Source organism: Corvus hawaiiensis, chromosome 11 (assembly GCF_020740725.1).
Source record: "Corvus hawaiiensis isolate bCorHaw1 chromosome 11, bCorHaw1.pri.cur, whole genome shotgun sequence".
NCBI classification, from domain to species: Eukaryota; Metazoa; Chordata; class Aves; order Passeriformes; family Corvidae; genus Corvus; species Corvus hawaiiensis.
In genome coordinates this window covers 20,456,941-20,481,277 of record NC_063223.1, presented here as the reverse complement: position 1 = coordinate 20,481,277, position 24,337 = coordinate 20,456,941, and the positions used below count along the sequence as shown (strand labels likewise).

Here is a 24,337-nt window from a genome sequence, read left to right as displayed (position 1 = left end):
TAATTTATATTAATACTTTATTCATTAACTTGTTCCATTCATTTATAGCTAAGGACTTCTGCAGTTTTGTTAAAAGACTTAGAAAATGTGCCTGCAACTTCAGATTGTTCCCAGGTTTGTATCCAATCTGAAAATCATGTGTTATAAGCTTTTTTAGGCACTTTCAGGCAAGGATAAAGAGTAGTTGTCTAAGCTATTTGCCAAAGCATTCCTGAATGATCATGAATAGGAAAATGTTTTGCATTAGCAAAAATTTTCCCCTTGTACGTGATGGAAAGTGCTTCCTATTTACGCTTTTGAGTGTGTTTAAGAGTGATGGTCCTTGATTTTACAATGACTACAGAATGTGTTTCTTTTCTTAAACACCTATTGCTCTAGAAATGTTCAAGCAACTACAGCTGTCCAGCCTGGCGGTGCAGAGGATTTTGCCAGGCAGCCTCTCAGCTCTTTCTTATAGTCTGGAAACTGAACATCACCCTTAAAATGGTTCTTAATTTTTATTATCCCTTCTTTCTTAAAGAGAATAAATCCTCTCCTTTTAGCACAAGACCTTGTAATGCTGGCACCACATTGCCTTCATGGTCTGCAGTGCAGTTATTACGCAGCCAGAATCTGTGACTTGGAAGCTTTCGCAGAAACACCAGGTGTTATTGCGCATCATTCTGTGTCCTGGCATATTGTTTTATAAGGAAAGATATAATCTCTCTACCCTTTATTTCCTTCAGTTACTCTCCATTTTTATCTCAATTTTGTTTGGACTTTCTTTAATATTAATGCTCTTTTGGAAGCGATGCTTGTGCATGCACCTGTATTGTGCCTGACATAAAATAAATGTGTCTTTTGATTTATGGCAGCTAATCTAATCAAAAAGGTTTCTCTATGGTTTGAATAATTTGTGAGTCACAGCTGCCCCTTGGCAGAGCCCGGGGTGGGAGTCTTATTTTGATCCAATCACTTTGGCTGGAAGTTGTTTCTTCTATTACCTGTTCTGGGATCCTTAAAAGGCCTTACTGTGAAGACTTTAGTAAGGCTCACACTTAAACCAGCATTCAGAGAATCACAGAATGGTGAAAAGCTCATCCAGTTCTACCCCGTGCCATGGACAGGGGCACCATCCACTATCCCAGGTTGCTTCAAGCCTTCTCCAGCCTGGTCTGGAACACTTCCAGGCATGGGGCAGCCACAGCCTCTCTTTCCATTTCATTAAGGAGGGAAAGTTGATCTGGGCATTACAGACCTTCCATGGTAATCTGGCCACGTGTGTCCTTGTTCTGTCTTGCTTCTGACACCTTTTCTTGCCTTGTCCTATCACTTTTTGAAGAGTGGAGTAAATGCCTAAAGCTGCTTGTAGACAAAATGTAAACACCCATAACATTTTTGTTCTAAAAAAAATCAATTATTAAACTGGATCTTAGTGAGGGGATGGCATGAAATCAGTGCTTTGAGCAATTAAACTTTAATAGAACTGAGCTGATAGAAGTAGCTCCCTTTAAAAATGTCAGTTTTAATGAGACAGCTGTCCAGATCTCCCTTCACATCTTTGCCAAGCACTTGGCTTAATGCTGAAACTTCTAAATAAGTCTGTGTCTTGTAAATGCAGCCCCAGAATGGGGACTGGGGCAGTTGCTTAGAACTGGTAATGACTGAACTCGATACTGGGTTTAGCCACGGTGAAATGTTTGAGTGGAAAGGTGCTTTTTAGAAAAACAGAACAGTGACTTTGCACAGCAGTTGCACATCTGACAGATGTGTTTTCCATACTCACATTTTCTCCTCAGGTTCCTGTGCATTCTGATTTTGGGAGGGAACTGTTCAAGTGGGAAGCATACATTACCCTTTTTGTCCTAAGCACAAGGCGCTAGAAGCAGTGTGAATCCATAAAACACAGTGTTGCTAAGGCAAAGCATTCCTGAAACAGGAGTAATGAAATATTGCCTTACACGTGTGTGCTCCAATGGAACGCGCTCAAGGAAAACAGCACCAAGAGTTGTAGTTAGTTTATGGTAAGGAACATTTTATATTTTTAAAATACTCACTTTGCTTGTGGCTTTATCATAAATAACAATACAAGGCTTTTATAAAGGGTAACTGCTTTTTTTCTTCCATCTGTTAGATGGAAGCATTAAGAAGGATGTTGAAGATGGGGTTTGGATCAGTTTCTACTTTTCTGAAATAAAAGATCGTGGGTTTGTAAATGCTAATTGTTAACTGTGGTTATGACATGAAAAACAAGGGATCTCTTGGCATGTTGGTTAAGAAAGTGCTTTTGGGATCTGGGTGTGATAATGGTGGTGTGAGGTTTGAAGTGTTTTCTTCTGTATGGCATCACAACAGATTCTATCGTCGTAGCAGATATCTCAAATTTACAGGCCACTATACAGGAGCACAGTTTGTCAGAGAGATCATAACCTTTACTGCCCAGGTTAGGTAGGTGTTTGCATGGAAACTAGCTTCTAAAAGTACTCTGATTCTTTCATCTCAAAATTCATCCTATTACATGATGGTTCTGCTGGTTCGTATTAAAGGACAGCATTATGCAGTCAGGGAATATGGGGGTAAAGTAGTTTACTGTTGTACTGACATTTACCTTTGCTGTATTTCTGAAGGTTATTTGGCTTTCTTTTTCTATGTTAGTCATTTTTTAAATGGACTTAAATCAAAAATCCTTTTCCTTGCAAAATCTAGTATTTGAGGAAATATAAGATCAGGAATATTAATTTACAGGAGGGTAACATCTAAACAGAAATTGTATGTATTAGCCTAAAATATAAATGAAAAATATGGATTCTGAAAAGCCAAGTAAGCTTTAATGAAGTTACTAATTTCTAGTTATTAATCACTAATTTTTTCTTAAGCAAGTAATAATTATGCTGCATCACAGTATTGCTGCTGGAGAAATGAGTATAGACAGTTGCTTTTATTATTTTTGCAGAATACTAGATTATTCTCTCACTTCCTGAATCTGGGCATCTTCTCATGATGTTCATACAAAAGTGGTTTCTTCATGCTAAAAAATTGGGCCCTTTTTACTGACTTGGGAGTGCCTGGTGCAGTCTGCTCCTTGTTTCACCTTGGAGAATAGAAAGAAGATAAAAGAAGATAGAGCTGGCAGAAGGATAATATGGTGACTGGATATTCTTGGTGGCCTAAATAGGATATAAATTTTGGAAAAATAGTGTCTTTTAGAATGGCAAGCCAGTTTTCCACAAACGAGTTAAGGTATTCTGGGAAGAGTGTTTCTGGAAGAAGATTATTTTCATAGGTCTTTATGTCTAAACAGCTTTTGGAAATAACACCGGCTGAAGAATTAAGAGGCAAGTCCATGCTTGTGTCCATGACTTGCTCCCTCTCTGTCCCTCTGGAAATTTTCCATCCTCTGGCAAACCTGTCAGCTCAAAATTTTTTCCGTTCTTAGCAGAGACTGTAACTCCGTAATAGTTGCTGCAAATGTAATTGTGAAGAGAAACTTTTCATTTCAGTGTTGCTGCCTGATTCTGATAGAAACCTTTGTGCGGGTGATGGGCAGCGCATGAGTAAATGAACGTGGTGTGTGAATCACTTCTCGAGGGGCTCTCTGTACGTGTGGTTACTCTGGTGCATCCAGGCTTGTTAAATTACCTGCTGCTGCACAGGGAGTTTGGGGCAAGGCTTGGCTGCCTGTGGAAATGTGTGAGATTCTCATCAAAACTGAGTCCATAGTGCTGCTGTGCCAGAAATCTCATCGTCGTCACATTTCCCCTGGACAAAGATTTGAGACAGGAAAGTGTTCGTGCATAGGAACCCTGGCTGTGTGCTGTTCCCACTGCAACCACAGCAGCACAGTGGTTAAATCCAGAGCCTCGCTGTTCACTTGGGTAGGAATGTTCATATTTTATATGAAAAACTGCAGCGAGGCTGTCTGTTGGCAGCATGTTCAATTGAGCCAGTTTTTTACTGGCTCACATGGGCTTTGAGAAACATCCCAACTTGCTTCAAAATATTGATTAGTTTTGGAAGTTTTTTAAACATTGTGAAAGGCTTTTTTGTTTATTTCATACATAACCTTGTCTTCCATCTCACGTGATTCATTGAGAATGGAGAGTAAATCTTGCATTTATCTTAGCAGATAATTTAGACCGTGGTATGTGATACGTGGCATTTGGAATTAGAGTCAGATTTTCATTTACTCCAGAACTTTTCCATATGTTTCCTATTAGCAGCTTTGTTCTTAAATCTCTAGTCTCCCCAGAAAGGAGGGGAAAAGTCCCAACACAAGCCCAAGAAGCAATGTTTAATTCTAAACATAGAGAAGGAGGAAAAAAAATAGCCTTCAGAACACAATTTCATTATTTTTAGTTTACTGACTTTATTGTCATGCTGCTGTTAAATTCTGGTTGAAATGAAATGAAAATATTAATGTTGATTTTGCCTGTTGTGGGGTACAATAGTTTTTCTAGATAAATAGTGCAATATTTTAACTGGCAATTGAATGAATATGGAATGAGTATCTTCAAGAGGGAATGGCAGTTGCTTTTTAGGACATGGGTAAATGCTTTTTGAAATGACATTAAATTATTCTAAAATCGCTTAACAGTGAACTCATATCAGATTTTTCTATGCACAACCTGGTTTAGATAGCTGAAATATTTTGCTGCTTTTAGCAAACAGGAAGGGTTAAAAATTTGCACAACGTAGTTTATATTTTTGAACTGCTCTGGTCTGAGTCATTTCACTCACTTCTGGGAAATGCAGGTGCAGGAATTCCTAATGGGATACTCATTAACATTTTGGAAATTTCTACTATGTTTAAAATAGCCAAACTTTCCCTTCTTGATTTTTTTTTTTTTAAGAAAAGAAGCTTTTATCTTTGTCACTTATTTCACTCTTTTAATCCTTATTACCAATTATAACCAAATTTGACACAAGATAGAGGGAAATACTGTACTTGTTATTAACTTGTGAAAAATAGCAGCTGGGCAGAGGAAAGTGCTCTAGAGAGGTCCTTCAGCTGGGGAAGGGACAGTTCCAAACCTCTTGCTTAGGAGCAGCTGGAAGGCAGGAGGGGACAGAGCTGTGAGTAACCCCTTGGCACACGGCTGGCTCTGGCCCTTGGCAGCACAGAGGTGCTGTGGTGTGAGCTAGAGAGCAGCTGGAAGGACCTGAGGCTTGTACAACTCAAATCCATAGGAATCCAGGCTTCTGTAGCTTCTTTGCTCATGGAATAACTCAGTGACAGCAACACTGGGAACGAAGAGGTTGTCCTTATCCCTCTAAGGCAGCCCAGGACACTCTGAGCCATCCTTCCACAAGGACACATTGCTGGCTCACGTTCAACTTGTCCACCAGGATCCCCAGATCCTTTCCTGCAAAGCTGCTTTCCAGGGCAGCCATCACTCACCAGTGCATGGGGTTATTCCTCACTAGGTACAAGATTTTGGGCTTCCCTTTGGCTGAACTGCATGAGCTCCTTTTGGCCCTTTCTCCAGCAGCATAACCCTAGAGAGTCATTTATCAGTCCCCAGTGAGCTGGCTGAGGGTGATGTATCCTGTCATCCTGATCACTAATGAAGATGGGGAACAGAGCTGGAGCCAGCACTGACCCCTGGGCTACACTGGCAGTTCCTGACCTCCAGCTAGAATCCACTCTGTGGCCTCTTTCCTCTCGCTGCCTTCCAGCCAGTTTTCAGTCCACCTCACTGTCTGCTCATCCAGCCCAAACTTCATCGTGCTTTTAGGATTTTGCAACTCTTTGTTCATAAGATCATGCAGTGAGTGATGTCCAAATAGCTGTGCTCTTTCTCTGTCCATTTGTCCTCCTTCCTGACACTTCTAGCCAGTTTGTCTGATATGCTGAATTCCTGCAGGTTTCATCCTGGGCAGAGCAGGAAGGCACTATTAATACTGAAAAAAACAAAATAAACATTTCTTCACCTTCTTTAACTCAGTCTACCAGCAGAAGAAAGCACCTAGATGATATGAAAGAAAATGTGTTTTATTGAAGGTACGTTTTGATTTACATTGTGTATATTTGCCACAGCTGATGGTGGAATTTAAAATAATGATTTAGTAGTATCTTATATTCTTTAAACTTTTTGTATCTTATTAAGTTTGCTGCTCTGTCTACTAATGCTGCAATATTGTTTGTATTGCTGTGTTTGAAGTACTGCATTAAATAGGTAGATATCAGGGAAAGAGGTGGGGAGAAGACTTGGAAAAATGAAAATATTTCATCCCTTGGTAATTTAATGGTGTAGAGCAGGACATAGACATATAGCAGGGTTTAGCAGCTCTCAAACAGTACTTTAGTACTCAAACAGGCCCCTCTGCTTAATGAGTGCTTGTGACGTTTACTGGGCTCTTCCTGTGCTCTAACAGTCTTTTGTTATTTATTCTTTAGAATGACTTTTCTTCCTATTTGTAGCAACAGGCTGCCATCCTCTGGTGAAACTGGTTAACTGTCATGTAGGGACCTGGCAGATTTTCCAAGAAGAGAAGCTGTTTAAAGTTTGAAAATCTTAGCTGGAATAAATACTATTTTTTTTGTTAGACAAATGTAGTTGTACAAGGTAAAGCAATAAGAGAAGGCTCTTTGAAGGATTGATATCAAGTCTCTCTTTCTGCCTCTTTCCTTTTCCTGTAACATTTGTGGAGACTGTAAAGGTGGAGTTGATTTCTTGACAGATTTTCTTCCCATCTGCCGAGAACTGCCTTGTTCTGTGGGAAGATCACTGAACACCAGTGTGTTATCATCAGTTAATTAATATTCTGTTAATTGCATTGCTGTCCATGTTCAGAAATCATTGCTGAAACTGCAAAAGGTGCATTTTATATCATAATGTTTGTGTCACTGACACATCCACCTGGGTCTATGTTACAGTATGCCAAAGATGCAAGGTGTGAAAATTATTAGTTATTATTACCACAATTGCCAGCTGAAGAAAAATATCTGAAAATAGTGGAGGAGCATTGAGCATATTTTTTGTCTCGTGTCATCCTATCAGTTTATGACGTGATCTAGGAAATTACTGGTTTTTCTCTAATAATAACTCCTACAGGAAATGGTTAAAATGAACCATATGATACTTCCCTGCTGTGATGCAAAATTGTCACTGTAGTTTAAATCACAGATGAAGTTTTTTTAAACTTCCAAGCTGGCTGAGTTTGCCCTGAGGATGGTGCAAACCGAAGCAGTTGATAAAATCTTTTGGAGATTATTTATTAAGAGTGAGGGTAGAGGTAGGTTCTTCAAAAGCAGCGCTGCAGTTTCTTCTATGAATGTTCTATGTATCCGTGGGTGCTGACTGTAGGAAGTTTCTCAGTCTGGGTGCATGGCCAAGAGGAAAGAGTGAGAAAGCAAGAGGGTTTTTAAGGCTGTGGAAGGATAGGATCAAGACTATATGGTCTTCTACCACTTAGGACTTTACTACATTTTTACAAAGCTTTCCCAATATCATGGGACTTCAACAGCAGGCCCAAAATTTGGTCAAACTCTTACACAAATACCTGTAAGGAATTCATAGGTTTAGAGAGTACAAGCATTCCTGTTGTCCATTGTTAACCCCAGTTAGATAAGGAATTGTTTGCATTCCCTGTTGTGTTTCCTTTTAAACCTTACCAGTGAATTAGTGTAGAATAATGTACTGCACAACACTGAGTTTATTCTTTCAGTTAAGCTACAGAACTGGAATCAGCTTCTCAGTTGGTCTTGGCGTTGCTGAAATGATGTAACTGGTTTAGCATGAGTGTTCATGAATGCATATAAATCAGTGAGTCATAGAAATATAATCATTTTTCTGTTATCTACTGTATTTACGAACACCACATGGGGTTATGAGTTGTTATGGGACTGTGAGACAGGGGAGTCTGTCCTTAAGGGCATGTTGGTATTTGCTAGGAAATGCACTCCTTAGAAGCATCTTCAGAAGCCAGGAATAGAAAGATGCTTGGTCATCAACAGATTTCAGGTCTGGTGTTCTGTTTAGTCTTCTGGTTTTATTCTGCTTTGAAGTGTGTTACAGAATTTCTATTTGCAAATACTGTTCTTCAGTAAAAGCCTCCCCTGGTCTGCTCTGCCTCCTCTCTTCACATAGTTTTGTGTCTCAGCAGCAGAGTGGTGCTAACAAAATATTAACTACCAGGAGACCAAGCAGATGAGAAGAACTGAGATATTAGACTTGATGCTTATTGCATGGTGTACTTAGGAAGGCTGAGAGATTGGGAACTGAATTATTTCTTTGTAGTATTTTCTTCTGTGAGTCTGTGCAATTTTCCAAAGGCTTGGATTTTTAATTTTGTGCAAACCAGCAATGTTAAGTGACCTGTAAGCTCTGTAGATGTAGAAAAAGGAGCATGAGAGGAGGTGTCTAGAGAAGAATCATAAAGATGCTTGGTTATAATCTCAGAACGTTTTGACGTAAGCTACCATGTAATAAAGTATACACATGCAGGTATTCTGTATGTTTATTTAATTTATTTTGAATCCCAATAGCAAATATACACTAAATAGATATCTAAAATATCCATTTTATACAGTACTGTCAGTATTGAGAATTGTGTGTGCTGCCCTGCATAGGAAGGGCAGGGCAGTTCCAGCTGCTTGTTTTTGGCAATTGTAAGGTACTTCCATAAAAGAGGGATCCTTAACCCGTGTGATGTCAACATATAAAAGAGGAAAAGAATAAAGTGAAAAACACGATTACAGGATAAAGGAAAATGTTTGTGCTGACCTAAAGGGAGTTTAATAGTCATTCCTATTAAGCTTGAAGCATATGATGAATCTTGAATCCTACTTTTAATGTTCAGACTGCATCCAATTCTATCAATAGCAAAACATTGAAGGATATTTTCCTCTTAAAGTTGCAAGGAAAAATTACCAACAACTTTTAAAGGCTTTTTTCTGTTCTTGATATCAAACTTGCCTTTATCTCACTCGAGAGATTGTAAGAATATATTGTAGCTTAGAGACAATGGCCTGACAGTATTGTAGCTTTTTATTGCATCTTTGCTCATTATCAAAAATGGCACAAGAAGTTGCCTTTCAAGTCTGATAATTTTTGGTTTTGTAACTTTTCTTACAACGCTTTCTGGGAGAGAAAAATGTCCTTTCTGTGGAAAAAGTCACTTCCACGTGATTTTTAGAATTTATTTGAAAGAATATATCCAAATTATGTGATTTAAGGAAGAAATTTAACAGCTATAATAGGAAACATCAAATACAGTTTCCAGTTCCACTTTTAAGAGTCCTTCTGTAAGATATAAAGACTTTTGTTTAAAGTATTCAAATGTAGGTTGAACATTGTCAAATAATAAAATGGATCCTACTTAACATATTGTTTCTAATTAATTACCTCTGAAATAGCAAATACTTTGTAAACGGTTAAATAGCATAAAATCAGCATTTTTCTGCAAATTTCAAGTATTGTAAAACTGATTTGGACAAGTTGCTTTTTGAAACAACCAACTTGGGTCTCACTTGAGGAAATTCCCAAGTTGAACACTGTTCCTGGCTAAAATGCACCGGAAAGTTGAAGGCTGAACCTCCCAGTACTTGACAGGGTTGTTGAAGAGGCTGATGCCACTGTACAGGGCTTTCTTCTTCCTTCGTCCTGTTGGACAGAAATCGTTCACTCCCAGTTTGGCAATATGGTTGGAATGAAGGAAGACAACCTGCAGCAATAGGAACAGAAAAATACAGGAGTTAGAATGAAAATGGGCAAAATATTCCTTGGCATGTAGGTGACTGAGGTTTGCTACAATGTCAGTTCCATGCAGACCTTGAGAGTAACAAGAGTTTAAAATTTGTGATAAATCTTTAAAAAAAGTCTTCCTCCTGCCCCAGTCTCTCCCACAAGGAAAAGTCATATGGCATTTTATCATTGTTTTCAGAATAATTGGGTTCTATTCTTAGGGAACTTTGTCCTAAAATGCAATTTTATATTCTCTTGTAGTAAGAATTATAATGATGCAGTATTATATTCTCATTTTCATGAAACATTTTTTGAGTTTAGCATTTTGTTGTCTTCCCCCCCCCCCAGGAGGTGTTGCTGCAGTTTGAGTTTCTTTATTTCTTTAATAAGCTTTTATGATTTTGGGCTCTCCTAGTAGGAGAGTCTTGGGAAAATGTATGTGTCAGTTAATTATGCCTTTTGGCTGTGACCTAATCAGTGTGACAGTGGGAAAGTCAAACAACTCAGAACTCCCAGAGCTGTCTATAAAGTTCAGTCTATGACCTGCAGATATTTCAGTTCAGGTAATCCAGGAGGAACCTTCTTCAGCTTATTTTTCTCCAGGTGGATTTCACGTATACTTGGGATGTTGGCGAAACTTCCATTTTCCACTTCTTTGATTTTATTATTGCCAAGGCCTAGCCTAGAAATAGTACAAGGAACACTTAATTAAAGACTAATTGAGATTCACAACAGCATTGAAGAGCTTTTTTTTTTTTTTTTTAAGATTGAAATACACAGGAGTAAACACAGGGAGAGAAAAGAACTGGGGGAAGATGATGAAATCTTACCTTTGATAGGAAAAAGTCACCATTGATCTAACTTATTTTTTACTTTAATTTAATCTCCACTTAAAGAAGATTGGCTCACAGCTGTTATCAGTTATCTGATACAAACAATTGTTCAGTTTTGCTTGCAGTTTTTATAACTATAGTGGCAAGTGTTTAAATTACAAACATCAAGCTGCTTGTGAAATAAATCATATCCTTTTATCAAGCAGTACAGCTGCAAAGTATAGTCACAGGAACAAAAAGTGCTGTTCTAATAAACAGGCAAATAGCAATTCTTGTATAGAAAGGTGGTTTTAATGTATGGCTTATTTTTAAAATATAAAGTTTTTTTACTAAGCAGAACTACCTTCTTTCCTATTTCCAGATTTTTCTTATATTTTTGGCTATAAGGCTTCAGCCTGCTTTCCTCAGGTGATTCAGAGGCTGGAGACATGGGTCATTTGGAATTGCTCTTTGTGCCCATCCTGTCATCCCCTTTTTCTCCATTCTTCCCTGATTTCTTCAGAAATGGAAGTTGGAATCTGAAGACAGTTCAGTAGTTTCTGTTACCAAATCCCAAATTCAGTGCTGCTCAGCCATATTTTCAGAGTTCTTAACTGAGCTTTACAGAGAGAACTTCCTTCTGTCCTACCTCAGTGATACACTCCTCAGAAACACACATTTTTCTTTAAACCCCATAGCATTTGAAAGCCCTTACCAAGTTGTTTCCTTTACCAGCTGCTGTATTTATGAGAATAAATTTAGGAGAATTAGAAGAGCTTAGGAAGGGTATATTTTGTTCTTGTCCTACTTTTCTATTGCAGACTGTTGGCAAAACATGTAATAACAAGACCAATGTGGGGGTTTGTTTGGGGTTTAAAGTTTGGTGTTATTTAAGCAATTCTTACTAAAACACCTGTAATTTTTAATTCTCTTTTCTCCCATTAACAAGAGAAGTATCAAATAAGAGATCTTGTTGAGCATGACATTTTAACAAATCAAAGGATTCTCCCTGGGAGTTTTACCTTTGAAGGTCTTTGTAACGGTTAAAATCCTCAAGTTCGATTCCTGTGATCTTATTGTCATCTAAGTGAAGCTCCAGAAGACTGGAAGGCAAATCTAAAGAAAAAAAAAAAAAGTTCAGTGTGAGGAAAAACAAGCCAGTTTATTTTTTGTTGGAACTTTTATTATGCTCCAAACAGCTTCTTTCCTTTGTGTTTAGAATTGGGTGAAGAATCTTGGGGAGGTTGTCTGCATCAAAGAAATGGGTATTACATGTAAGTATGTTAATGCAGAAAATCACCAACATAATTTGGTTTAAAATAGTAACTTTAAAAGAGAAAAAAAGATGGGGAAGGATATATGCTAATTATGAGATATGAGTTCCAAAAGTTGGTAATTTTTCTGGCTTCCCTTAAACAACTCCCACAGTTACTTTGTCCAAGATGTAAATGTTATTTACATAATAGATCCTGCGTTCTGTGCAATTATCTCAGTCTGTAGTCAAAGCCTGTGGAACCAGGGACAGTTTTTTGAAGATCTGTAATTTTTTTTCTACGTGATGTAGCAGTTGTGCTGTCACAGCTGCTAGGATGTGATTGGGAAGAAAGCTTTTGGACTACTCTAAGCAAAATTATGGTATTTGATCGCTCTTTCCCATGCCAGAATGTTTTCTCTTGTGTTTCCAAAAATTCCAAATCCACACTTCCAGTGCACAGATCAGGAGGTGGCGAATCTTTCCACAATATCCTTTTAGTAAGGGCAAGCAAAGATCATCCCAGCCTGAATTAGTTTGCTGATGTTGGGCTCAGTTTTACCATCTCTGTCTAGATGGCACCCGACACCGAGCAGTTCCTGCTGCTCTCTGGGGCTGGGGAGAGCACTGCTCCCACTGCCTTCGGACCTGAAGGGATGTGGCTGCTTCCCAGCCTGCCTTCATTCCACTTGGGATGGCTGGACTGTGTTTGTTTGTTCGGGCTTTGTTCCAGGTTGTGTTTCAGCTCACAGTTCCGGGTGCCTGAGTGACAATATCCAGAGGGAAGGCCACCCACCTGTCCATTGCACATTTTTAATACCTTTGATAAGCTATGTTTTCTGAAACCTTTGTGCCATTATAACATTTGCAGAGAGAAGCATCTACAAACTCAGTTTGCATTTGTGGTGAATGAGTTCACCAGGAGATCGGGTTTGGGTTTGCCTTGTTTATGTGTCTGACACCACATATTGGACCTCATGCTGTGTCGTTATAGGAGATTTCTCTATAACAAAGACAAAATTGGGATCATTTTACGTTGGGTTTTTCTGTGCTGAGTGACAGGAGGAGTTATTATGCTGATATTAGAATGTTTTGGTAGGTTTTTGTTAGGGAGCGTTGCTGTAGGCAAACAGAGGTTTTCTGATCTCAAAGTTAACTGTTGGGGTGAGTTGGTTTTGATTATTGTTGGGGGGTTTTTAAGTGTTCTCTTCTACAGGGATCCTTCTGTGTGTGTATATACATATACATTATATATATATATACACACATGCATACAGGAAGAGTTTAATAAGAAACAAGTTCTTTATCTGAATTATCAGAAATAAGTACAGGGGCCAACATTCGGTTTCCCTGTGAATTAAAGCATAGAACATAGTGTTTTGCTTTATTTCCTCCCTTCTTCTCTTAGCTGGTAGTTTTGAGCAGTTGAAAATCATGAGAATTTGGTTAAATACCACACTGACCTGCAGAAAATGCAGGTGGAGTGTTGTACTGAACTCCTTTATGCTACATTTTTGTGTGTGGAGGTCAGTGATTTGTCAAATTAGCATTTTAATTCATTCCTACTTCCAAAGTACAAGGTTGGGTTTTTTTATATGAGTGATTTGATTTTATAGTACATTATGGTAAATTTAATTAAATGTTAAAATTAAGTTTTACTTAGCAAAACTACATGGAACATCATATCTGAAGTACAGTGTGACTTAAAATATTAAAAATTAAAGTTAGAAATCTTGGAGTTACGTTTTTAAATCCATAAAGGAAGTGGGAATTCTGCATCCCTTATGACCTTGATCAAATATTGGGGAGTTTATCCTTTCTCTGTGAGGATTTTTGAGAGGCTGATGTGTGAAAGATGTGAAGTGACATCATATTATAAATTTCTTTGTATTGTTCTTCCTGAGACAAGTCTCTGGATGCTTCTGTGAGAGAAGTGGATGTGCTGACAGGGAGAAGGTGGGAGAGGGAGCCTGTGTGCACTGTGGTTGTGCTGTTTGTGCATGAACTCTTCTGGGATGGGCAATTGGATACTAAGTTCAAAAAGAAAAATAAAGTAGGAGTTGGTTTGGTAGTAATGAAAATACAAAACAATTTCTGAATTTAATAATCATTCAGATGTTAAAGGATTTTATTAAGGAGTATCCTGGTATAAGTGAACTAGAAAAGGGAAATCTTACCTACCTTTAGGAATTGACGTTAATTTCGCCTCTGCAATTCTTATGTGGTAGATATTTACTCCTTCAAAAGCCCCTGGCTCTATTCCATCATTGTTAAGAGGATTTGCACTCATTTCTGCCCGAGGGGGAAGAAGAAAAGCATTTATGGCATAGGAATTTTGTGTAGGATAGGCTAAGTTCTAAAGAACTGATTTAATTTTATTTATTACTTCTGATATTTTAAGCACTCATAAATGTTTAGCTTTGATTGTCCATTCTGAGGGTGTCACAGCTCTCAGTGAATTAAAAGGCTGTGTTTCTCGGCTTGCAGGATAACCCAAAACTTGACCTTTGTAGCAACTTCACATAGAAACTAAATTGTGGAGGGTATTCCCACAGCATGGATATCTCTTTCAGAGGAAACTGCACCTTGGGGAAATGTTTGAATGGAAATGATGTAGAATATGTTCCATTTTTGGTAAAGATATTTTCTGTTCTACTTAATTGGACTTACCTAAAACATGTAGAGACTTCATTCCTTTAAATACATCCTTGGGGATTTTCTTAACCTTATTAGCATGAATTCTGAGCTCTGCCAGAGTTCTGGGCAGGTTTGTGGGAATCTCTGTCAGTTGGTTGTGGGACAAATACAGTCGTCGTAGCCTCTTTGTTGGTTGAAAGGCTTTGGGATGGATCTTGTATATTTTATTGTTGTTCAAAGCCAGTGCCTATGAGAGAGAGAGCAATAGAAAGCTTTCTTTATGAATCTGAAGTCATGGATTTGATACATAATTCAACAATTAAGTATTTAAAATATTTTATTTTTCCACCCTACCAAACTTCAGCCCTTTGTATATGCTTTGGGCATTTCAGTTGATTGTGAAAAACATGAATATGAAAGCTGAAGCATTAACCAGAAGGTAGAGCTGACAAGGTGCCAGTGGATCATGAGAATTGCCAAAACAATATATTTGTATTCAAATATTTTGGGGGATTGTATGGGGGTTATATACTTGGTTGTTATTGTTCCTTAATGCAGACAAATTCTCAAAACTCAGAATCTCATCTTTTATTTCAATATAATGCTGCAAAATAAAAGTGAAGGTTTTAATCTGAGTTTCTTAGATGTTAGTGTCTGTGTATGACACATGAATTTGTTTATTTGCCATAATTTTCCAGCTCTTGTGAATTTTATCTCTCCTGTACAGTATGAGAGTCTTCTTGGGGGCAGCTTTTTGTTCCTCACTTCTATGTGTCATCAGAGAACTTGTAATGAGTTACTACAGACAATAAAATACACGTTATCTGAAGTGATTTTGCATGTCAAATCACATCTCTGCATTTCCATACTTAAGCTATTCATTTTTATTCCTTTTTTATTTCTTGAGTCATCTCCTCTCAGGAATTGGGGGGGGGGGGGGGGGGGGGGGAATTAGAGCAAATGAGAGTTATTTTTCCCTGAAAAAAATGAGGTTAGCTCAAGGAAATAAACAGGAAATGCTCCTTCCTAATCCAAGTTGCCATCTGTGCCTTTGCTAAGCAGACTCCAGGACTGAGCCAAGTTGTACGAAGTAAACTTTGCTCTCTGTGAAAATGTTGCTCAGCCTTGCCACAAATGACCTGAGGAGAAAAAGCAAAGCAGCTCAGCGTCTTCTGCTATCACATAATTAAGTGGTGACTGGTCTATAATGTGGTGATTGCTGATGGATTCCAGTGACTTTCTCAGTCATTGGAGATAAGAGTCTCTTAGATCTTTTACACAGACTATAAACCACAGTTTGTGCATTTACCCTTTGTTTGCTTCGAAGACTGTTCTGCAGCCAGACACGAGACAAGGGAATAGGAAATGCTTTGTTGGCAGCTATGAATTTATATGGTTCCTGGTTTTTCTGTCCTGTCTTAAGCTGTAGTAATTAACAAGCTCATTCATAAACACTTAGATCTTGCTCAGAAGCCAAAAATGGCAGAAAGGATTTGTTTTATAGAATCACAGAATGATTTGGGGTTGGGAGGGACCTTAAAGAAATCCAGTTCCACCCCCCTGCCATGGGCAGGAACACCTTTCACTATCCCAGGTTGCTCCAAGCCCCATCCAACCTGGCCTTGGACACTTCCAGGGATCCAGGGGCAGCCACAGCTTCTCTGGGCATCCTGTGCCAGGGCCTCCCCATCTCACAGGGAAGAATTTCTTCCAAATGTGTTAGGAATGTTGTTTATGTTAGTTTGTCTCATGTCTTTCTAATGGGGAATAGAATATAATTAATTTCTATAAGTTATAGAACAGATTTGGTTTTTTACAGTGAAAATTTAAAAACAGTATTTGTTAGTGGAACTAGATCGGGATACTGGATCTAGGGTGACATCCAATAGAAATAAATATTCTAAAGCAGATTTAATCTATTTTCCAGTCCTCTGAGACTCTCATTTTCTTTCATTATAAAAAGGGATTATTGTCTACTCTAAACATCTAGATTTATCAGTTGCCAGTGATATTTGTTTCAAAGCCTGTCTCTACATGCATAATTGACCATGGTAACAAATTAGGAGTAAAGCCCCTGACTTTTCCTGTAATTCACTGTCCCTCTGTTTTCTGTTTGGGTCAGTTGTATTTGTAGCCTTGGTTTCAGTGCTGTATCTGTTAGCTGTATGTTCTGTTCTTTTGAAAATACCCTCAGAAAATACCATTCCAGTTCTCCTGTGAGATTAAGTTCTTTCTGCTGTTTTCCAGCTAAGCAGATAAAAAAGGAGCACTTGCATTGCAGCCTTTAAGATGTAGGAATGCTTCTATGCATGCTAAGAACTGAAAAATCCTGAGAATCTTTTTGGTTAGATGCATATGGTACATTTTCCGGATATTGTAGAAAGTAGTTCTTACAAATCGAAGGTATTTGCTTCTTACTATGTGGGAGCACTCAAATATGCAGCTTTAGACTATTTTTATCTATATTCTTGGAGATGGAAATACCATTTGTATTTTTAAAGTATCTAAATATTTCGGATTGCTAAATAAGATTTCAAACTGGGGAAATAGCAAGCTTACATAAAGTGATGTGAGTCCTTGGAGATCATTCTCCTTGACCTCTTTGATTTTGTTGTTTTGAAGGTCAATCATACGAGTATCTGGCGGGATGTTGCGAGGAATTGATGTCAAACCTACAGAAGTATGTGACATAAACAGAAACATTATGGGCTGTATATAAGTCCAAAGAAATTAACTGCCAAACATCAAAACACATTAAGATTGTTGATGAATATGGTGGGGAAGAAAATATGAACAGCCATAAAGCAAAGGGTAGAAGGGAATTTTTGATAGTGGGAGAAACTAATGATGTAAGAATGTACCAACAATGTGTGGATAGTTTGGGGAGGAATTGCTTCTGCCCTGACCATGAAAGCAGAATGCGGGCTGCTCTTTGTGAGCTCTCTGCATCTGTGAAATAAACCTCAGAGCATGGGTTGTCCTACAGGGCAACAGTTCGGTCCCTGGAGAAAGGATCCCTCATGGAATCTGGGGCAGTGGTTCCCTGTTGAGAAGCTGTGGTTTAAGGGGTCTCTGCTCAGTGGTCCTTTGTACCTCTGCTCTGCCCTGTCCATGGCACTGGGAGAGCTGCTGAGGGAGCCATTCAGTTCATGGTGGGGCTGAGAAACCTGTTTTTTGGTGAATGTGGGCAAAGGAGGATCTCCCACTGCCAGCACTTCAGTACCAGTACCATAAATCATTAACATAACTCATTACCAGTACCAGAAATCATTAACATAAATCAGTACCAGTAGCATAAATCCCCCAACCCAGTTTGCTGATCAGTTACAAACCCACTGCAGTTCAGGCCATCTGAGATCCCGAATCAGCAGAAAAGACTCAACAGGGACAGTAACTTTCTTTTGAGTGGAAATGCTGATGCATGAAATGCTAGATGCTGCCCAATTTATTAACAATTATTCTGTAATTAATAGATTGTAGTTATCTAAAGATGAAGTCTATTAATGTGGGGTTTTTCTATGTGTGAACTCACGTAAAGCAGTTTGCAATCTGTAGACCAGATACATTAACCACAGTTTGATTCCTTGATAATGACACCTTTAAAAAAAAACAGCAATTTATGTACAGACAATGTTTCTAAGACACAAGGAGTCCAGGATGAAGCTTAGGAAGGTGGCAGGGCTGTGATGAGAACAAACGTCATTGTCACCGTGCTAGTGGTGGGAGCACAGTCCTTTGATTGCCTTGAATCATAGGAAAACTTCAGTGAGCGCTAATTCAAATTGGCACAATTAAAAACCAATTCATTTTAAGGGACTGGGAGGTACCTGCAGCACTGACAGGATCACATTTGCCTTTGGCTAAACTGTTACCAGGGATGCTCACTTCGGTGGAAGTTAAGCTGAGGGAATACTTTGCATCCCATTTATGTGCTTGCATAATAATTCATCCTTTAAAAAAACAAATCCTCCAAAGGAGAATCCAGTGGAGAACAGACACACAAATTCATTCTTACCTAGGTCAGAGCAGTGGACAACTCTCACATAGCACTGGCATCCAAAGGGGCATGTTGGGAACAGATCAAAAGGAATTAGTGGTAGAATTGGTTCAGCGGTTGGAAATAGAGAATTGTCGTCATCGTAGTCATCATCGTTGTCCTCCATATCTTGGAGCATCATATTCTTTAGTGTAAAATATGAAGGACCAGTGAGAGATTTGGCAGAGCACAAAGCCAAGAAGAGGAGGAGTGTATATTCTTTCATGTCTTCTTAATCAGGATAACCAATCTTGGAAAGTGAACAAACGAATGAAAAAACAAACACCAGAATTAGTGACTAGGGAGTAGCAAATGAAGCCGTTGAACTGTTTGCTTCACTCACTGCTGCACTCTCTGGTCCTGAAAAACAGTCTGTTGTGAATATTGAGGTTTAATTAGTATATGAAGGATGAAGAATATAAAAATATTCTTTTAAATATAAATTAATACTGTAAAATTACACTTAATATTAACTTAAATTCATTAGGCATTAATGTTATATCAAAGTATTTCAATCAAGTTTTACAAATAATACCATCATTTGCTTCAAGCTTTGTAGTGTAATTTTTGGAGTAAACTTCACCAGAACTTGGAAGATGATTTATTTTATTCCTTCTCAATGAAAAAATATTTTTAGTGGGGTACATTGGCATGCATGCATTGCTTATAAAATTGGGAAGTATTTGATTAGCAGTGCATAAAATGCACTCAGCAGGATAACACTCAGTAAACTAAACACTCAGTATTCCATGCCCTAAAAACTTTAATTAAACTCTTCCTAGTCTAATCTGAAGTTTTCAGTCCTGACAACAGCTTTTCCCATGTCCCAGTCATTTGTTTATTGTTGCCATTGATAGAGGTTCACCTCTGCATGCAAACACATTTCACAGAATTGCAGAATCCCAGAACACTTTGGGTTGGAAGGGACCTTAAAGATCATCTTACTTCATGCCCTGTCATGGGCAGGGACGCCTTCCACTGTCCCAGGCTGCTCCAAGCCCTGTCCAGCCTTGCCTTGGGCACTGCCAGGGATCCAGGGGCAGCCACAACTTCTCTGGGCACCCTGTGCCAGGGCCTCACCACCCTCACAGGGAAGAATTTCTTCTCAATATCCCATCTAAACCTACTCTCTGTCAGTGTGAAGCCATTCCCCCTTGTCCTGGGACTCCAGGCTCTTGTAAAAGTCACTCTGTCTTGTCAGCTCCCTTCAGGTACTGGAGGGCCCCACTTCGGTCACCCCAAAGCTTCCCTCTTCCAGGCTGAACAAACCCAATTCTCTCTTGACTTTTGTTTGAGGAGGGCTTTTTTCTCTGAGTTGCATGTTAGGAATCCACATCAATGGAAATCAGTAACTTAAGTTACATCCAGAAGAAAAGCTGAAATCTGCTAGTTTTGTGTGTGATTTTTTCAATAAACATAGGTTGGGGCTTTTTTGTTTGGTGGGGGTTTTTTTCTTGCTCCTATAAAACTATGTGCAGAGGAGAATGGAGATAGTAAGAATTGCCACAGAATGTGGCAAGCTCTGAGAAAATGCTGTAGATTCAGCCCTCAGCTCGACATTGTTTCCCTTGAAAGCTCAGTTCCGAAAGTCATTTGGAACTGAAAATGTGCTCCACAATCCAAGAGGGGCTGCAGGAAATTTTAGTGTTCATGTCTTGTTTATAAAAATGTTTCTATTTAGACTATCATCAGCCTCAATGGGTGTTAGTTCTTCTTTGATCACCTAATTAAATGCTTGCTGACCTGTTTGGATATGAAAAATGTTTTTATGTAGGCATTTTCTCATTGGTCCTCCACTGCAGGAAGAAGAGTGCACTGGTTTGTACAGGGTGTTGACTTGGCTTATTCAAAATTTTGAGGTTTTGTTTGTACCACTTTTTTCTGTGCAAAGTCATTTTGATGCTTATTGGAGGGGGCTCATAACAGCATTAAATTCAATATCCTGCTTACATTGCTGCTCCTGTAGCTGTCTGTTTCAGGGAGTTTAAAAAGAAGAAAGCTAACAGTGTTCAGATTACAAAAAAAGAATGCAGTGACTTCTTTCCCCCAAATATATGCCTGAAATCAGAATCACAAGGTACATACATGTAGCTGCATTTAATATTTCCCATAATATTCCAGTTGCATGCCCATTCGGGTAGGGCATGTACTTTTACTGATGTAACAATCTCTTGAAAGAATCTTCACATGTGTTTTTCCCATGGATTTTCCTTTGTGTTCAAAATAACGTTCTCTTGCAATGCTCCTAGAAAGAATTTTGGGGTTGTTCTTGCAATCCCATACAATGTCTGTCCCTGAAAGACTCTTTGAATATAAACAGTGCTGGGAAGAAGGTGTGGAACCTCTGCTTGTTTCTTTGGAGGGAATTATTGTCATCTCTGGCTGTGCACCTTTGGAATATTTTGCTGTTTCAGTCTTCTATTTTAGCTTCAGAAAAAGGTCAAAATCTTCACTACTTTGGTCATACCATTAATTAGGAGATGAGGAGATGGAAGCCTTTCAGACTTCTAAGTTCTCCTTGTTCTAGGACAAGTGGTTTAATGGCTGGGCTCTCACATTTGGGCTCTCAGGCTCTCTGTTCTTCCCTGGCAGTTTAGGTACTAAGTGATAAAATGCCCTGTGCTTTATCCAGTGATGAGACACCATTTCCATATGTAGGATATCAAGTGTGATGATGCTGTGGGACGTGGATGTTCCAAGTCCCAGCTGGCTTCAATTTGTGAGAGGCACTGGCTGTATAGTTTTACTAGATCTAAAAGATGAACTTGCATGTATGTTCCTGAAATGTTCTTTTGGATCTGGTGCTTGGAAGTTCTCCTATGAAACAACTTGAAAATCTGTTCCCACACTTGCATCTGTAGCAAATGGATTGCATATTTCTTTTCACATAGCCAAAAATTAGGATTTACAACTATAAAAAGCTTGAGGCTGTGATTGAAGTAGTGGCCAATTTGAACTCTGGAAAAACATGTGTTGCTCACAAAGTTCTAGAAAAGTAGTGTTGAAATATGTCACTGATGATATTTATTGGTTCTGTGAGTTAAATCTCTTGAAAACAAGTCCCTTTATGTAAGGAAACCTGAGTTGTGACTTTTTAATTTTAAAGTCCTTGCTTCATCTTCCCATTTTGCCATTAGGAAATCTTTATTGGCTTTGTAGTTAGGAATGATCATCAAGCCTGACTCCAGGTTTGCATTGGCCAAAGAAATGCCAAAGAATGGATCCTAAAGAAGTGAGTTTTATGAAGGGGGGGGGGGAGTGTGTTTTTTTCCTGCCTGAGGTTCTGAGTTTCCCTGTAAATAGATGGTGATATGACTCTGTAGAAATGCTCTGACTCTGCAGCTCTTCTCAAAGAACTTAAACAAACCTTCTGCATGCTTAAACTTCAAGAAATAGAGAATTAAAAGAAAGCCTAAAATCCAAGATCCCGGTGATCTTTCTGAAAATACCGTCATGAGAATTTTATGAGATAGTGTTTCAAAAGGTGTAGGTACAGCTGTGCTAATGGTCCCCTGCTGCCATTTGAGCTTGACTGTGCTCCCAGGTACTCCCTGCCAGCTCTCTGGTACGAGCTCTTCCTCTCAGCCTGTTCACTGAGCTGGTTGAACTCACTAGACCAGCACAAAACTCCAATGTGAACAACAAAAAGCCCCATCATATTCTTTTCAAGTGAAGAAACTGAGTCAGTTTGGAGTACCAGAACCAGCACAAAAGAATGGGTGGAACAGCCTGGTTGACAGTGCTGGAACATTAAATAGAAGAGGAGGAAGGAAGAGCGGTGGGAGAGCCATTCCTGACATATTCAAGCTGTTAGGCAGGCTCAAGTGCTCTGTTAAATAATCCCTGAGCAGCTGGTTATCACTTGGACAAAGCCTGGCTTTGTCCATTCTTCTTTTAACAGACCAGAACATTGAAAATGAGTTTGACAAAGAGCGTGGTGAATTCAAGCTCCACTGTACCTTCTTTATATCAATGCTTCTTATCCTTCAGCACAAAAAGCTTTTGAGTAGCACCTTCTCCCTGGAACATGAGCTACCCCAAGGTGAGGGGACTGAATGTGGAGAGTGCACTTCACATGGAGAGATGCTCTAAGATGCTTTCCTGAGGTGTGTAACTGTCCTAAAATCACTGCACTGCTTGTTTGGGACACACTTATCTTCACTAATGTGGTCATCTACACCCAGACTCATATTGCCAAACAACACATGGAACACAGACACTTTTTATGCTATTAGTTATAATTTATAAATAAATACAGGTGATGTCACAGTATAATTTAATATGATTAAAACCCTTTAGATGTTATGTGGAAAACTCCCATATTTCTGTGATGTGAAAATTCTAAACATGAGTTATGGGAAGAAAAATCCTTTCAGTGAGGACAGAAGTTGTGTTGTCAGCGTGGGATGCGTGCATACAGAGACCCAACAACAAATAACTCTGAATTGCTTGGCAGTTGCACACCAGTCCTGCAGCAACACTGGTTTTTTTGTCTTATCAGTTATGATACTGAAGGAGTGGAGTTAATACATAAAGTTTTAAGACTTAAAAAGACTCTAAATTATATTTAGAAATCACTTGTGTTACCGGTGTACAGAGACAAATTTCCCATGACATTGTTTCTGAAAAGGAAATGTTTAAATGACCCGGTGGTGGTTTTTGCAGAGGCAAAGAAACATCCCTGTGTTCATTAATAACACAAATCATTGCTCCGTGCACAGATTTTGTCCAAAGAAAGGCAAGACCATAACTGTTTTGAAATCTATATTTAAAAATAGTTCTGGTTCTATTAGTCATTGTCCCATTCCAGAAATAAAAGGAGTTTGTTTAACTCTTTATCAACTCCATTGATTTACTTAAATTGCTGAAGAAAAACAGGAGGAAGGTTTTTGTTAGTAATGTTACTGTAGAAATGTCTGTTGTCAGATATAGTGCAATATTGAAGTTGAGCAGTAATAATTAATAGGATGTTTACAAAATAAATTGTGTTTACAGAGTATTTACTTTTTATGGAGAGCTGCTTGACTCTCGTTACTGAATCTATGAGCACTTTTAGGTTGTAGTTCATCTACAGCTCATTCTTTCGTGGGTTGTTTTTAATTAGTTTGCTGATATGTACTTAAACCCCACCAACTTGAATACCAAATTACAGAAAGCTAACACTGAGTTGTTACTGTAAGACCTGCTGTTATTGTAGAATAGATTTTCATAGATGGTTATAACTGAGAAAAAGTGTTGTGGTCAGTTGTAACATCTTTCTGACAAGTCTTTGATAGTTAAATAATTCACTATAGTTCTATTTGTTTTTCAGCTCACATGTAGTAAACACAGAGGTATTTCAGCTGCAAGTAAATTTTCAAATGTTCCATTTTAAAAAGTGGCATTTCTGATTCTAAATTATCTGATATTATTAATCTGCCCATAGTGCCTGACATCCTTAACTCTTTGCTGCTATTGACATAGAATAGTTATTCAAACTGGACATACCTTGCAGGTTTGGAAGCTCTTCCAGAAGCACTGGGATAATCCACCTAAGGTCCTTATGTCCAGTTATTTCATATTACAAAAAAAAAAAAAAAAATAGGGAAAAAGGAAGTTAGACTGAGTTCTGTGAAATGAAAAGTATATCTAGAGAAAAAGTCCTCTTCCAAGCTTCTTGATCCTTCTGGCACCGTGGGTGATACCAGAGTAAAGTGCTGCTTCAGATTAGCCCATCTTAGTACTGAAGAATGATATTAAGGCGACTTGTTACCACTCATATGTTTTTCATCACTGCCTGTATGAGAGCCAAAACTTCTGGCTTAACTCTAGACGTCTAGTGGAAGACTTTATAAAACCTGTAGTTTAATAATAGTTGACATCAGGCCATTGGAAGTACAGTGAGGTCCATTTCAGGTCATTCCTGCTGTGGAATCCCACTTATTTATGATTTCAC

General features: G+C 38.6%; 2 protein-coding genes across 2 annotated transcripts in view; one reads left to right on the top strand and one right to left on the bottom strand.

Annotated features, from left to right (window-relative positions):
• LOC125331407 (centromere protein P) overlaps positions 1–24,337 on the top strand; it is a 112,675-nt gene that overhangs the window by 42,801 nt on the left and 45,537 nt on the right. The window lies entirely within an intron of this gene.
• Positions 8,430–24,192, bottom strand: ASPN (asporin). Its single transcript, XM_048315347.1, has 8 exons — positions 23,890–24,192; positions 18,382–18,652; positions 16,926–17,038; positions 14,400–14,613; positions 13,911–14,021; positions 11,500–11,593; positions 10,209–10,347; positions 8,430–9,645 (listed from the first exon to the last, which is right to left on the bottom strand). The coding sequence occupies exons 2-8, from the start codon at positions 18,626–18,628 to the stop codon at positions 9,448–9,450; spliced, it is 1,116 nt and encodes a 371-aa protein (XP_048171304.1). The 5' UTR covers positions 18,629–18,652; positions 23,890–24,192; the 3' UTR covers positions 8,430–9,447.

Coding starts and splice junctions, on each gene's coding strand:
- ASPN (XM_048315347.1), bottom strand. CDS start 18,628: ATGAAAGAATATACACTCCTCCTCTTCTTGGCTTTGTGCTCTGCCAAA. Junction 17,039..18,381: donor TGTCCACTGCTCTGACCTAG/GTAAGAATGAAT, acceptor ATACTTCTGTAG/GTTTGACATCAATTCCTCGC. Junction 10,348..11,499: donor CGTTACAAAGACCTTCAAAG/GTAAAACTCCCA, acceptor TACTATTTCTAG/GCTAGGCCTTGGCAATAATA.